Source organism: Dromiciops gliroides, chromosome 1, assembly GCF_019393635.1.
Source record: "Dromiciops gliroides isolate mDroGli1 chromosome 1, mDroGli1.pri, whole genome shotgun sequence".
NCBI lineage: Eukaryota > Metazoa > Chordata > Mammalia > Microbiotheria > Microbiotheriidae > Dromiciops > Dromiciops gliroides.
In genome coordinates, this window is record NC_057861.1 from 695538433 (window position 1) to 695551843 (window position 13411).

Here is a 13411-nt window from a genome sequence, read left to right on the forward strand (position 1 = left end):
TGTTGCTTGGCAGGAAGAGGAAGGGACTTGGGATGTGGCCCAGCCAGAGCTAATTGTGAGCCTGAGCCTCCCACAAACCGGCTCTCATCCCTGGCCTCCCACCCTGGGAGCTCACCTGTCCATGGGTGTCCCCTGGTGGCTTTCCTGGTTCAAACCGCACAGCCAGTCCAAAGTCAGCTAAGACAGCCGTGAGGTCACTCTTCAGCAAGACGTTCTTGCTCTTGAAATCCCTAAAAGAAGTCAGGACAGAAGCTAAGCTGAGATCTCAAAGGTAAACACTGAATACCTTGAGCTGCGTCTCTCTTCTCCTTTTTGTATGCAGCAGGGCTGACTTGGAATCCAGGCTTTATGAGAATTCTGAGTTGGTGCTTGGCCTGAACTATGCAGATGACTCCCAGGTCTTTATCTTTAGCCCTCGTCTGGAAAAACTTACAGCTTACCCTGGAGTTTCCCTGGGACCACCCCTGTGCCCATGACAGCCTGTAAATATCCCTCCTATAAGGCCCATTCCCTTCTCCCATTAGTGAGTTTCTTCCAGAGTCTCCCATTTTTTGGAGGAGTCCTGGAAGATTTCATTCCTTTCCTGGCTCTGTTCCTGGCTCCCTGACTTCCAAACTATGCTTGCCTCATCCTGGAACTTTGCGCAACACCTGGAGCCTTCCCTATGCAGTTTACACAACCACCAAACGTGGCTTTCTTCTTGTTCCACATATGTGCATTACATCTTCCCTTTATGTTGAAGACTGTCCCCCATGCCCAGAATGTTCACTCTTTTCCCCTCTACCTCTTAGACTTTAACTACCCCCTTTAAGTTCCACCTATGCCTAACCCCTGTACCCCTGTACCACTTCCTTTAGGAGGCCTTTCCATTTCTAAGATTTTTGCATCCCCACCCCCAAACACTGTGAATTTTTTTGTATATATCTTATATTTACTGCAAACATGTTGATTCCCCTTATTAGAATGTAAACTCTTTAAGGTTAGGAACTGTGTTACTTTTGCATTCATATCCTAAGCCCCTAGAATAGAGCTTGGGACGTAGCAAGAGCTTAATAAATGATTGTTGACTGACGACTTAAGATAAAAAATCCCAAACAGTGTTTAAAGAAAGAAATGCCTATTTGGCTTCAAATGATACATCATATCACCACATTCAGCTAAAACTGAATTCCCATAAGCACATATCTCCTAAGAGTCTAGAGATATGGGCCCAAGGCTTAAACTTTTAAAAAAAAATCTACCAAGAGGGGCAGCTAGGTGGCACAGTGGATAGAGCACCGGCCCTGCAGTCAGGAGTACCTGAGTTCAAATTCGGCCTCAGACACTTGACACTTACCAGCTGTGTGACCCTAGGCAAGTCACTTAACCCCAATTGCCTCACAAAAACAAAACAAAACAAAAAAGATTAAAAAATCTACCAAGAAATAAAAATAAGAGTACTTGAAAGCTGACTGCATTGTTGTTACGGTCTAGAGGTACAGATCAGTCCCAGATGCCAAGAGTCTCCCTCCTCCTTCCCCCCATGCACACCACTCAGTCCTCCCAAGTCCTGAACAATGGCTACAAAAATGAATAAAGGTTTGGGAAGGAAGTCCTCCCCCTGAACCAAGGTAAGTTAACAGGTAAGTTAAATTAATATAATAACAGTGTAATAAATATTGAGCTGTCCTTGTGATCTGGAGGGAGTCAGGAGATCTGGATGACCTGTTATTAATTTATGGGCAAATATCAGGCCTCAACCTCGTCATTTGCAAAATAAGGGAGATGGTCTGGTTCAGGGGTTCTTAGCCTAGAACCCATATATTTCAGGGGGTCCATGAATTTGGAAAGGGAAAAAAATTGCATCTTTTTTTTCCTCAGTAACTTCTAACTAAAATTGAGTATTTCCTTCAATTATTTAAAAACAACATTCGGAGATGCAGACCATAGGCTTTACCAAGTGTTCTTAACTTTACCAAGTTAAGAACACTTGGTCTAGGTGATTCCTGAGGTCCTTTCAAAGCTAAATTATATTAACTTCTATGTCAATAATAGGTGTGTATGTGAGCACATATGCATACCTATACAGATGCACATGCCTATTTATGTAAAATACAGTCCTTAACACACAGACTTAGGAACAGGTGGGTGTGCAAACAAAGAGCCGGATACCTACAAATCCTCTTTTATGTCTTAGGAAAGTAGTAAATTATACCTCCAATTCTCCCTATCTCTAACTTCATCATATACCTTTTCTCCTACTTCCCCTGCCCAACTCCCACTGAAGTCCAGAAGCCACCCAGAATTCAGGAAAGGCAAAGAAGCAAAAGGAGTAAACTCTGAAATAATGCTTCCTTCCTCACCACTCCCCAAGATAAATACAGAACCCTAAATAAAGGCCATCTACTAAAGGAAAAAAGCATGGGCTAATTATTTAAAAATAGCATGTGAAACCAACCTGCCGCTAGAGGGCACTTGGAAATCAACCAGAAGCTGCTGCCACACTCAAGAAAGAAGTCAGAGCAGAGACTGGGAGTGGACGAAGAGGGAAGAGTCAATAGAACTGACGTCAGTGTCAGTTCAACAGCAGCATGAGATGGTTTTAGTGATGTTAACTTCATCCCCATCCCATCCGATCAACCCCACGAGGATATCCTGGGGTGAACATACCTCTCTGAAGTCTACTCAGAAAGCATGTCAATGGTACACACCCTTGTGCTCCATCTATGGGCAAATGCCAGCTGGTCCATTTGTTCCACCAATGTCCAATCTTCACCCCAATCCTAGCATCTTACCCTATTCCTCCTTTTCCCCTCTCCATACCTGTGGGCAATGGCTGGCTTGTGGCCCTCTCCTCGGCACCAGGGCACATCCTCATGCAGGTAGGACAGGCCTCGGGACATGGTCTCAGCTACGTGACACAGCTCATTCCAAGTAACAATGTTCCCTTTTAAGTAATCTGTGAGAGAACCCTAAAAAAAGTAGGGTGGTGAGCATTCAGACACCTGGAAGGCATACCTCTGAAAAAAACAAACCCAAAAGAGCTCAGACTCAACTTTGTCCTGGAGGTTGTGACTGGGGATTGGGCCAAGGGGGCCACTTTGTCCCGGATGCCCAAGAGGCAGGGAGGGCAGAGGTTATGAGTCCTCTTAACTCATCGGAGGGGGGAGAAAGATGTCAGAATCACCTTGTCATGGAAGGCCGTGATGAGCCACAGCTCCACCTCCAGGTTGGAACCTCTCTTTTCTGCTGCAATGAACTGGAGCAGGTTTTCATGTTTCATGCCTGGCGTGCTGAAGATGTCCCGTTCACTCTGCCAGGACTGTTTGTCCTAAGGGACAGAGAATACTCAGTTCTAAGACCTCATGGACTAATCCTGAGAGTGGTGCTGTAGACATCCTAGCAGCCCCCAAATTTTTCCGGTCCATCAACAAGCATTTATGGGGCGGAAGGAACTCTACTGAGCATTTGGAATAGAAAGGAAGATAAGCAGGTACACAGATAACCTGAAAGGGGAAAGCATTAGCTGGGAGGATAAATCCTTCCCCAAACCAAAACCAGAAAGGATACTCTTGGGAAAGACCATCTGGGAGAAAGGCAGCAATATGACAATGTGAAGGACGTTGCTGATCCACCTACCATTCTCATTCTGGGACTCCGAGAATCTGCAATATCTCCCTCTATTGGTCCCTTCCCCAGCCACAAATAAGGTCAGACGTAGCCCTGAGCCAACCTAGCCATCACCCAAAGCTACAACTCTTCTCCCTTTAAGTGCTAGACTTTTAGAGTGCCTCCATTGTGATCAATGCCCACTTGCAGTCTGGCTTCTAACCCCACCACTTATTGAAACGAATCTCTCTGAGGTTAACAAGGGTCTCCAACTGCCAAGTCTAAATGCCTTTCCTCAGTTCTCAACTCCCTTAACTTTTCTGCATCAATGAACACTACTAACCCCGAGCTTATTTTGGATACTCTTTCTCTTCTTGGCTTCTACAACCCTGCCCTCTCCTGATTTTCCTCCTGACAGTCAGACTGCTCTTCTTCAGATTCCTCCTGGGGCTTCATCATCCTACTCCCACATCCCTGAGGAACCTCCAAGATTCTGTACTTCACCTTCTCTTCCTCCTCCCTTTCCTGGTCAACTCCATTCCTCTCATAGCTTTAAGCACTTCAATGTGGTTGACTTCCAAATTCTTCCTAGACTTGCTGTCCTATCTCTCCTATTATCTGCTGGGCATTTCTACCTACATTTCCCACTAGCACCTCAAACCCAACATACCCCAAACTAAATTCATTACCCTTATGCTAATGTACTCATTTTCCCCAACTTTGCTATTTCTGTTAAGGCACCGATGTCTTCTTTCCATTTCCATCACCTACTATTATGATCTATCTTCATTATTTTATCGCCTCTTCTATAAACACACACACACACACACACACACACACACACACACACACACCATCCTAGCTCAGGCCCTTTATTCAGGAAACCTGAAAAGAGAGAGGGGGGAGGGGAAGAGAGGGAAAAGGAAGGGAATAAGCATTTGTACAGTGACTACTATGTACCAGGCACTGTGCTAAGCGCTTTATAATTATCTCATCTGATCACTATTTACATCTAGAACTCTGTCAGTATCTGTCTAAGAAACACAATACCTAAAACCAGATTTGCTGTTACCTGTAATGGAAAAATCTTCACTGCTACATAGTCATTCATAAGCTGAGCCTTCCAGACACAGCCAAAACGTCCCCGGGCCTTGATCTCCAGCAGTTGCAATGGTTTCAGGCCAACAAGTGGTGAAGGAGGTGGAGGACCCGGGTCCTAAGATAACAAAGGGATTAGTAGGAAAAAGCGTTCAAAAGTCTATAGAATCATAGAACATTCCCTTTCATGTGTTGCTAAGGTTAATAACATGCTAAGGCCCTGGGAAGGATGTCTAAGGGTTAGGGTATAAAAAGCCTTGGCTAGAAATTAGGGAGCAGAATTCATGTCCTGACTCCACCCTCCAGCTCTCATGTCCTACCATATGAACGTAGGCAGTCAGTTTTCTTTTTTGTTTTGTTTTTTTGTGGGGGGCAAAGAGGGTTAAGTGACTTGCCCAGGGTCACACAGTAAGTGTCAAGTTTCTGAGGTCAGATTTGAACTCAGGTCCTCCTGAATCAAGGGCCAGTGCTTTATCCACTGCGCCACCTAGCTGCCCCCTGGCAGTCAATTTTCTTACTGCAAAACAGTGAGAAGAATCTCTGGCTGGCTCATGGACCTTGACAATGGGCTATTCGGGACCCAGGAGGGGCACAGGTGGGAAGGGCTCAAGGGAAGGACAGTGGAATGAGTTATTTTCATTGTCCTCTACATGAGAAACACAAGTGTTCACAAATATTAGAGGTATGGGCACAGGAAAGCAAGAGCATCCATCTTTGGGAAAGTCCCTTCCCTGGAAGGGGAAGAAACTAAGTATGTTCTCTCTTTCAGTTTCTAGAGGCTTCCCTCCATCCCCTCTCTCCCCAAAGGTCTCGATCTCCTCAATTCCTCCAAGTACCTCATTGACATCCACATGACCGTAGGGAGGCTTTCGGTGCCGGTACATCCAAAATGCAATAACAATGGCCAGAGAAAGGCCTCCAATAGGCAGCAAGGCATAAGCAAGCACTGTGAGCAGAGGGACAGTCGAGGGTGGCTCATAGGTAACTGCAGAGATAAAAAGGGTTTCGTTCACATATTGAAGCAGCTGCCCCCTTCCCATCCACAGCATCATCGCTTTGCCTGGTTCAGCCTTTGCTGTTCCATCTTGCTAGTCTTTTCTTTGAGGCTAGCAAGGCTAACAAAAGGCTAGATGCCCCACTAACTATCTCTCAATTCAAGAGAAAGTACTTGCAGAAGAAATTGACATGCCTCATGCCAGGCCCAGAGTGGAAAATACATGCTAGGAGCTTATTCCCAGGTGCATATCATATGCATCTATGCATAGATGGCTATATTAGAATATATAAATGCCACATACACATAGATATTCCTATAAAAATTATATAGGTAGATCCATGTCACTCAATCAATAAACATTTATTAAATACCAACTAAGTGCTGGGGATACAAAAAGAGGCAAAAGACAAGCCCCTGCTTTCAAGGAGATTACAATCAAGATGGGGGAGACAATAGCCAACAGAGAGAATAAGGGGTTTTCCAGTCCTCCCTTTGCCCCTTAAAAAATGAGGCACTATATGACATTTGGAGGTTTACAGTCAGAAAATATAATCTTTAAAACACAGCCAACTCTATTTTTAGAGGTGAGGGAGAAGGGGTCGATGGTCAGTTAACTCCAAATGGAATAGAATGATTTATTTCTTCCCTATCCAATATCATCATACTATCTTCACTGCTGTTGGGGAAACCTCTTCTTTTTTTCATTCCACCACTCTTTACTAAGCCCAATCATGAGCAAAGCCTTCTGGTTTGGCTATACCGAAAAAGAGAGGAGACTAGCAGAAAAAGCACTGTCAGAGTCAGAGGACCTGAATTCAAATTCTTACTCCCTGTGTGATCTTTTTAGGGGGAGTGGGGTCCGTCAGGGTTAAACGACTTACCCAGAGTCACACAGCTAATAAGTATCTGAGGCTATATTTGAACTCAGGTTTCCTGACTCCAAGGCCAGTGCTATATCCACTGTGCCACCTTGCTGACCCATCCCTGAGTGATCTTGAGCAAATCACTTAACCATCCTGGGTCTCAGTTTCTTCATGAATCAAATGATGAAGCTAGTCTTGATGTTGTCCAGGATCTCTTCCAGTTCCAGATCTATGATTCTATGATCTTGTATTTGGGGAGGGGGATAGAGCAATTCACAGTCTCACCGGGGAAACAACACTCCCTATTTTTCAGAAATACTCTCATACTTCAAGGATCTGTGATTTTACAAACACAGGCGCTCCCTTCACCAAGGCAGATGTGATCTCTAGGATTTGTTGTGGCTTAAACATTCATTCCATCACCTCCACTTGGGACAGGAACTTCCCAACTTTAGTTGGTTGTGTCCTTCAACAACAGATAGTTTTTGTCAAGGGGGCTGCCCTTGAAATATCTCCAGGTTGGTAGCATCTATCTAAGGTTTGTCCTATGCTAGCACAGGATGTTAGTGGATCCTTACAAAATACTCTCATCTCTTCAATTTTCTCTTTGACAACATATGTAACTGTGCTCATCTAAATTGATTCACAATACACACCCTCCAAAATAAAATGAAAATCTCCATTTAAGAAATAAATTTTCTAAAATCTCAGTTGACCTCCCTACCATGTCAAAGGATACTTAAGAAGATGAACCAATAGCTTATTTTTACTTGAATATACTTATTTATTATGAGAGGATTTAATTTTTACGTGGGGGGAGGGACTGTTAGAAAGGGGTAGTGACATCGATGCCAAAAAAGAAAAAAGTATCAATTAACATTTTTAAGATAGAAGAAAAATTTTTTAAAAGAGAGACTACAGACAAGCAGGGCACTATTGGATTAGCATGTTAAATGTAATATATATTTAAAAGAAAACAAGCTGCATGTAATAACCTCTTAAGCAGAGATTCTGTTTCATATACAATCCTATTTTTCTAGTCCTTATTTATGGAAATATCTATGTTTGCTGATGTCTGTCAATTTCATAAAACAAATGATTTTTTAAAAACTTAATTGAATCCATATGAAAATTTTCTCTTTGTGAATTAGTTGTTTTAAAATTAAACTGTCAGTTTCCTGAGGGCAAAGAATGCATCATCCTCTATTCTTGTAAGGGCCTCACACACAGCAAAATAAAATCTCCCCTGAGCCAAATCTAGTCATGCAGCAGCAGCTCAGAAATTAAGTGCAGAATGAAAGTCGCTACTGATGATGGAGCTGACTACTGAAGCAACAGGAGTCCTGTAAAATAATGAGACACCACAGAACGCAGGGGGAATGAGGGACAGCATGGCACAGTACAGAGTGTAATACTTGAAGTGAGAACACCCTCTCTTTAAAATCCTATCTTATTGTCCTATGGGCAAGCCACAACCTCTGAGACTCCTGCTTCCTCATGTGTAAAATGTAGAAAATAATAACACTTACCTCACAGGGCGAATGTAGAATTACAGTGGGTGAATGTACATAAAATGCTTGCAAATTCTAAAGTACTATATCAATGTCAGTTAGCATTGTTTTATTTCCCCCAATGCCCCATTTCCAGCTGCCTTCAGCCCTTTAGCTCCTACCTGGCTGAGGGCTCAGACCTTTAGTAACTATCTCTGCTTCTCAAGCAGAGAGCCACTCTGGCCTCCCTCACCTTCAGGGCCAGTGACCTCAGGTAAGTGCGTGAACTTTTCATTGCAGAAATTTCCTTCACAGCAACAGAAGAAGACCTGCGGGTTCTCCTCGGTGGCTACACATTCCTGTCTGTGAAGAAGCAATGCAGAAAAGTTGCATACATTATCCAAGCCATCCAGACTTTCCTCCTAGAGTCCATTAGATTCTAAGTGCTTACCCTTGACCCCTGGGGGGTGGGGGGAGGGGGAAGCTGAGAAGATGAAGGCCTGCCCCATGTGGAGTGTTAATTCCCAAGTGTTTACTTCCATTTCACAGTTGGAAGAGAAGTAGCCCTTGAGAGCCACTTTGCTGATGGCTAAGCATCAAAATTACACTTGGAAACACTGACAAATAATACTTCATGATTTTAAGGAAAACAAATTTCAAGCTTTCAAGGAGACTATGGGAATATTTGCAACCAGGGGTTTCTGTCATTGGATAGGGGAGGAGGGGGTGGGGAAGAGCCCAGGTAATTCTTCCAAAGCACACCAAAGATGCTCCATCTCCTGATCCCTTCCCCCACCTGCCAAGCACAGGCAGCTAATCACAGCTGCAGTTTGGGCTGTAACGTCTGTCCCATTGACCACCTAGGTCACCAAGACACACTCAAAAGGACAGGCGGGCCTTCCGACCAGGAGAACTGTCTGGCTGAAGGAGGGGGGACCAAACTGGGGTGAGCAGTACCTATCATAACAATTGAAGTCATCTAGCCAGCAGCCCTTCTTCACGAGCTCAATGGTGCCAGAGCTATTCCTCCATGAGGCATAGCAATGAAGGCGCTTGTCCTTCTCCCCCTCACAACGTTCCAGACCACTCTGGTTCGTCTTCTCCAGTTCCCAGTTGGCATTGTAGTAGATGCATTCCCTGGTCTCAACCTCCCCACGCCCTGGGCCTGCAGGGAAAGAACAAACAAGAAAAAGGCAATTGATGAATGGGATCCAGCTATCTATACATCCTTGGGCCCCAGGGTACAGGCCTGCAAAGGTACAATGGGAACAAGACAAGCTAATTCCTCTAAACTTGTCTTCAAATGCATCCTTTCCAGACTCTTTCTTGCACAGTTAATCGCTCCCTCCCAACTGGGTTGACCCCTCCTCCCCATCTACCTACAAACATTATCAGGTCTCCCCATCTACCTACTATCCCATCCTGCTCCTCTCCTTCACACTCCAATATTTAAGACAAAAAAAAAAAAAAAACAAATCTGTCTACACTCATTATTTCTATTTCTTCAAACTCAGTCCAGCTTGCCACTTAACACTCTACTTGCAAGTATCCTTCCAAATATCACTAATGACTTCTGTTCAGTCTTCATCAAAAGTACTTGACCTCTCTGCAGCAATAGAACTCTTGATGACCCCCTCTCTTCCTTCTAGATGTACTGATTCCTACTGGTTTCAGACAAAACAAACTTTACTAAGTGTTCTTCAAACAATCAATGAATCAATAAATGTTTATTAAGTCCCTACTATGTGCCAGATAATGTGTTAGGCAAGAAGGATATGTAGGAAAAAAGAGAAAAAGAAACCGCTGAGGACCTTAAGTCATTCCTCTGACTGCATCTCTGTTTCCTTCACTGGCTTTGGGTCCTCTTCCTAACTCTTGAAAAGGGTATTTATTCCCCAAGGTTCTGCCCCTGGCCTTTAATTCTCCTTCTATACTCTCTCCTTTGTCCACACCCTTCATTCCCACAACTTCAACTATAACCTTGACAGATTCACTCAAATCTTTATCTCCAGCCCTGATTTCTCCTTTAAGGCACTGTCTCACATCTCCAACTGCTGAGGTGGTAATTAAGATATTTACACCTGGATATTCTGCTAGCACTTCAAACTCGATTTTTAATTCCCAAATGAAATCTTCTTTCAGTAGTCCTACTATTCACCCAATTTACCAAAGTCAAGCCTCTCATCCAGTTATTGTCTCCTATCTGGTTCTCCCTGCTGCCTTCACCCAGCCCACCCTACCCCACCATCACCATACTAACATAGGTCCTCACTCCTCCTGCCTGGATCACCAGTAGAATTCAGGTTCCTCAAGGGCAGGGACTGTTAATTTTTTTTTTTTAGCACAAATCACTTAATCGACAAGTATTTATTGAGCACTATGTGCCCCGAACATAGTAGGACCTATTGACCTGAACTATACCAATAGCCTTCTTAAAAGTCCTGCCTCATCTTCCCTCTGCCCCTCCAGTGAATCTTTCATACTGCTATCAAAAAGATCTTTCTTATACAGAGATCTGGTCAAGTCACTCCTTCAGATCCCTAATTCAAACCCCTCTGTCTGGCATTCAAAGTATCCAACATACTGGCACCATCTTACCCTCTTCTGACTTAGCTCCTACGACAACTTTTCCATAAACTTACACTCCAACCAAAATTGACTACTTGTTAACACCTTGGCAAACTGACCTTGTGTTTCCCCACTGCTGTTCTCCCTCAGGTTGTTTCTTATACCTGGAATGCCCTGGAAATCTTCACTTACTGGTTTAACTCCCCTTCTTTAGTGCCCATTTCAAATACTCTCTTCTCCAGGAAGTCTTCCCTGAGTCATTCCTCCATTATTCTAGATAGTAATGAATGAGCTTTCCCTCTTTAGATCTTTGGTAGCATTTTGTTTACCCCTTTTTTAATGCACCCATCCATTAAGTTTACATCATAGCTATGTTTCTATTTGTAGTAGACAAGGGTAGGTTAGATAGACTGACACCCCTCCCCCCCCCAAAAAAAAACCCACCTCAACAAACTGGGAATGCCACTGAAGGGAGATGACATAGAAAAATCTTCAGAAGGGAGAATCAGAAAGCACCATGACAAATCACCAGCTTTCACAACTATGCTATCTTTCCTGCTGGCCAGCCCCTAGCCCATCTCCCCTAGCACCTCTCTCAGTATCATGTTCAGGTAGTAAGTAACATGAGAAGTTCCTTCAGACTAGTGTAAGCAGTTTCAGGTTCACGTTAGTAACAGGCTAGCAGGCACAGGGATATACAACAGACTTAAAAGTCTGGCCTATACTAACTTAAGGACACAACTCTCTCAGAGATCCCTGTCCAGCTTACAAATCCAAATCCTAGGCTCAGTTCTTTCTTCCTTTCTCTCCAAGGGACTATGTCCTCTGTCTAATACCTCCTACTCAGATCAGTCCAGGCTAGAAAATCTTCCCTCAGACCCTGGGCTCCTTGAATCACAATCTACAGGACATGAGCTGAGAAAAGTGGGGCCTCACTGGATCCATCCCCTGATACTTCAAACCAAGTCCCCAGGCTCAAGGGAAAGGCCAGAATCTCTCTGTAGTTCTAATAACTTGGTATCAGAATTGTCATGGGATGCCAGGACCTAGTCTGAGAGGAGTAACAGGAAAATCTTCACTTAATTCCTCATAAATACAGAGACCCCATGTGTTTGGTGGAATAGCTTTATGGATTCAAGACTTTAAAAAAATGAGATGCTGCTGCTCCTCTTTTTTTCTTTTTCTTTTTGTGGGGCAATGAGGGTTAAGTGACTTGCCCAGGGTCACACAGCTAGTAAGTGTCAAGTGTCTGAGGCCATATTTGAACTCAGGTCCTCCTGAATCCAAGGCTAGTACTTTATCCATTGTGCAACCTAGCTGCCCCTGCTCCTCTTTCTTAGATACACAGCATTCCCCTACCCACTCACCAACCCAAGGCTCACTCCACCTATTCCTATTCCTATTCCTATTCCTATTCCTATTCCTATTCCTATTCCTATTCCTATTCCTATTCCTATTCCTACCTATTCCTCCTCCTAATTTCCCCCTAACTAATAATAATCATCATTCTCCCAGTTGTCAAGGTTCAAAATCTCACAGGCATTCCTTCTCAAAAGAACAAAAAAAAAGCCTAATACTAAACTGAACCCCAAGATAAATAGGGAAGATATTAACTGGAGAAATGGGTACCTTTGATGAGTCCACATCCCTTGAATAGCATGAGAAATTTTGTCAACTGCTTCATTAAAATATAGGCAAATTATACCTATGGTGCTCTCCCTGCTCCCTCTACCAATTTAATAATCGAGTCAAGGCCTACATGAACTACATCCCAATAGCATACAAACTGGTGGATGTGACTGCCCAGCTTCTGTCAGGGATCTCTGAAAAATCATAGCTAATTGGAGAGGAACTATAGGACTAAGAGGCAAATATCTAGATTATTTTTTTAAAGGAAGATCATATTCTGCAAACTATATATGAATGAGCTTGACTTTGATTCTTGAAAGAATTCTATTAGACACAGTATTATTAAAGGGTTAGTTTTCATTTAGAAAAGGAAGCAGTAATCACAAAAGGCCAACATGGCTCCATCAAGGAAAGGTTACACTTGAGTAACCTCATTTTCTTTTTGGGATATGGTGGTGGTGAGAATTACCAGATTGGCAAAGTTAATGTTATAGATACAGTTTATCTTAGCAAAGCATTTGACAAAGGCTCTCGTGGAAATGGCGTAGATGACAGTATAGTTATGTGGATTATAAACTGATTGAATGGTCAGCCCTGAAATATAATCATTAATGGTTTGATGTCAGTTTGGGAAAGAAGTCAACAATGCAGTACCTCAAAAATATTTTCTTGACCCTATGATAGTTATTATTTTTACTGATGACCTGAATAAAGGCACAAATGACCTGCTTATCAAATTGACAGTTTAACACAATGTTAGGAGGGACAGCTAATGTGTTGAATGACAGAGTCAGGAGCCAAAAAGATCCTGACAGGCTGGCATATTAGGTGGATATGAAATGCAACAGTGATTAAAGTCCTATACTTTTGTCATTTGAGTTGTTTCAGTCCAACTCTTCATGACCCCACTTGAAGTTTTCTTGGCAAAGGTACCAGAATGGCTTGCCATTTCCTTCTCATTTTACAGATAAGGAAACTGAGGCAAACAGGAGGGTTAAGGGACTTGCCCAGGGTCACATACCTAATAAGTGTCTGAGGCCAGATTTGAACTCAAGATAAGGAGTCTTCCTGATTCTCAGCCTAGAGCTCTGTGCATTGTACCACTTAGATGCCACATCTCTATACTAGGGATTCAAAATATCACCTTTAAAAATAGATCAAAGGATTTTAGTGAACTG

General features: G+C 43.2%; 1 protein-coding gene across 1 annotated transcript in view; it reads right to left on the reverse strand.

The window, feature by feature from the left end:
• ACVR2B (activin A receptor type 2B) overlaps window positions 1-13411 on the reverse strand; it is a 90634-nt gene that overhangs the window by 3818 nt on the left and 73405 nt on the right. The window contains exons 2-8 of the mRNA XM_043976605.1: window positions 8994-9201; window positions 8290-8399; window positions 5523-5671; window positions 4661-4804; window positions 3167-3310; window positions 2803-2951; window positions 116-230 (exon numbers count right to left, since the gene is read on the reverse strand). Of these exons, the coding sequence (XP_043832540.1) occupies window positions 116-230; window positions 2803-2951; window positions 3167-3310; window positions 4661-4804; window positions 5523-5671; window positions 8290-8399; window positions 8994-9201 (1019 nt within the window). The remainder of the gene's footprint in view (window positions 1-115; window positions 231-2802; window positions 2952-3166; window positions 3311-4660; window positions 4805-5522; window positions 5672-8289; window positions 8400-8993; window positions 9202-13411) is intronic.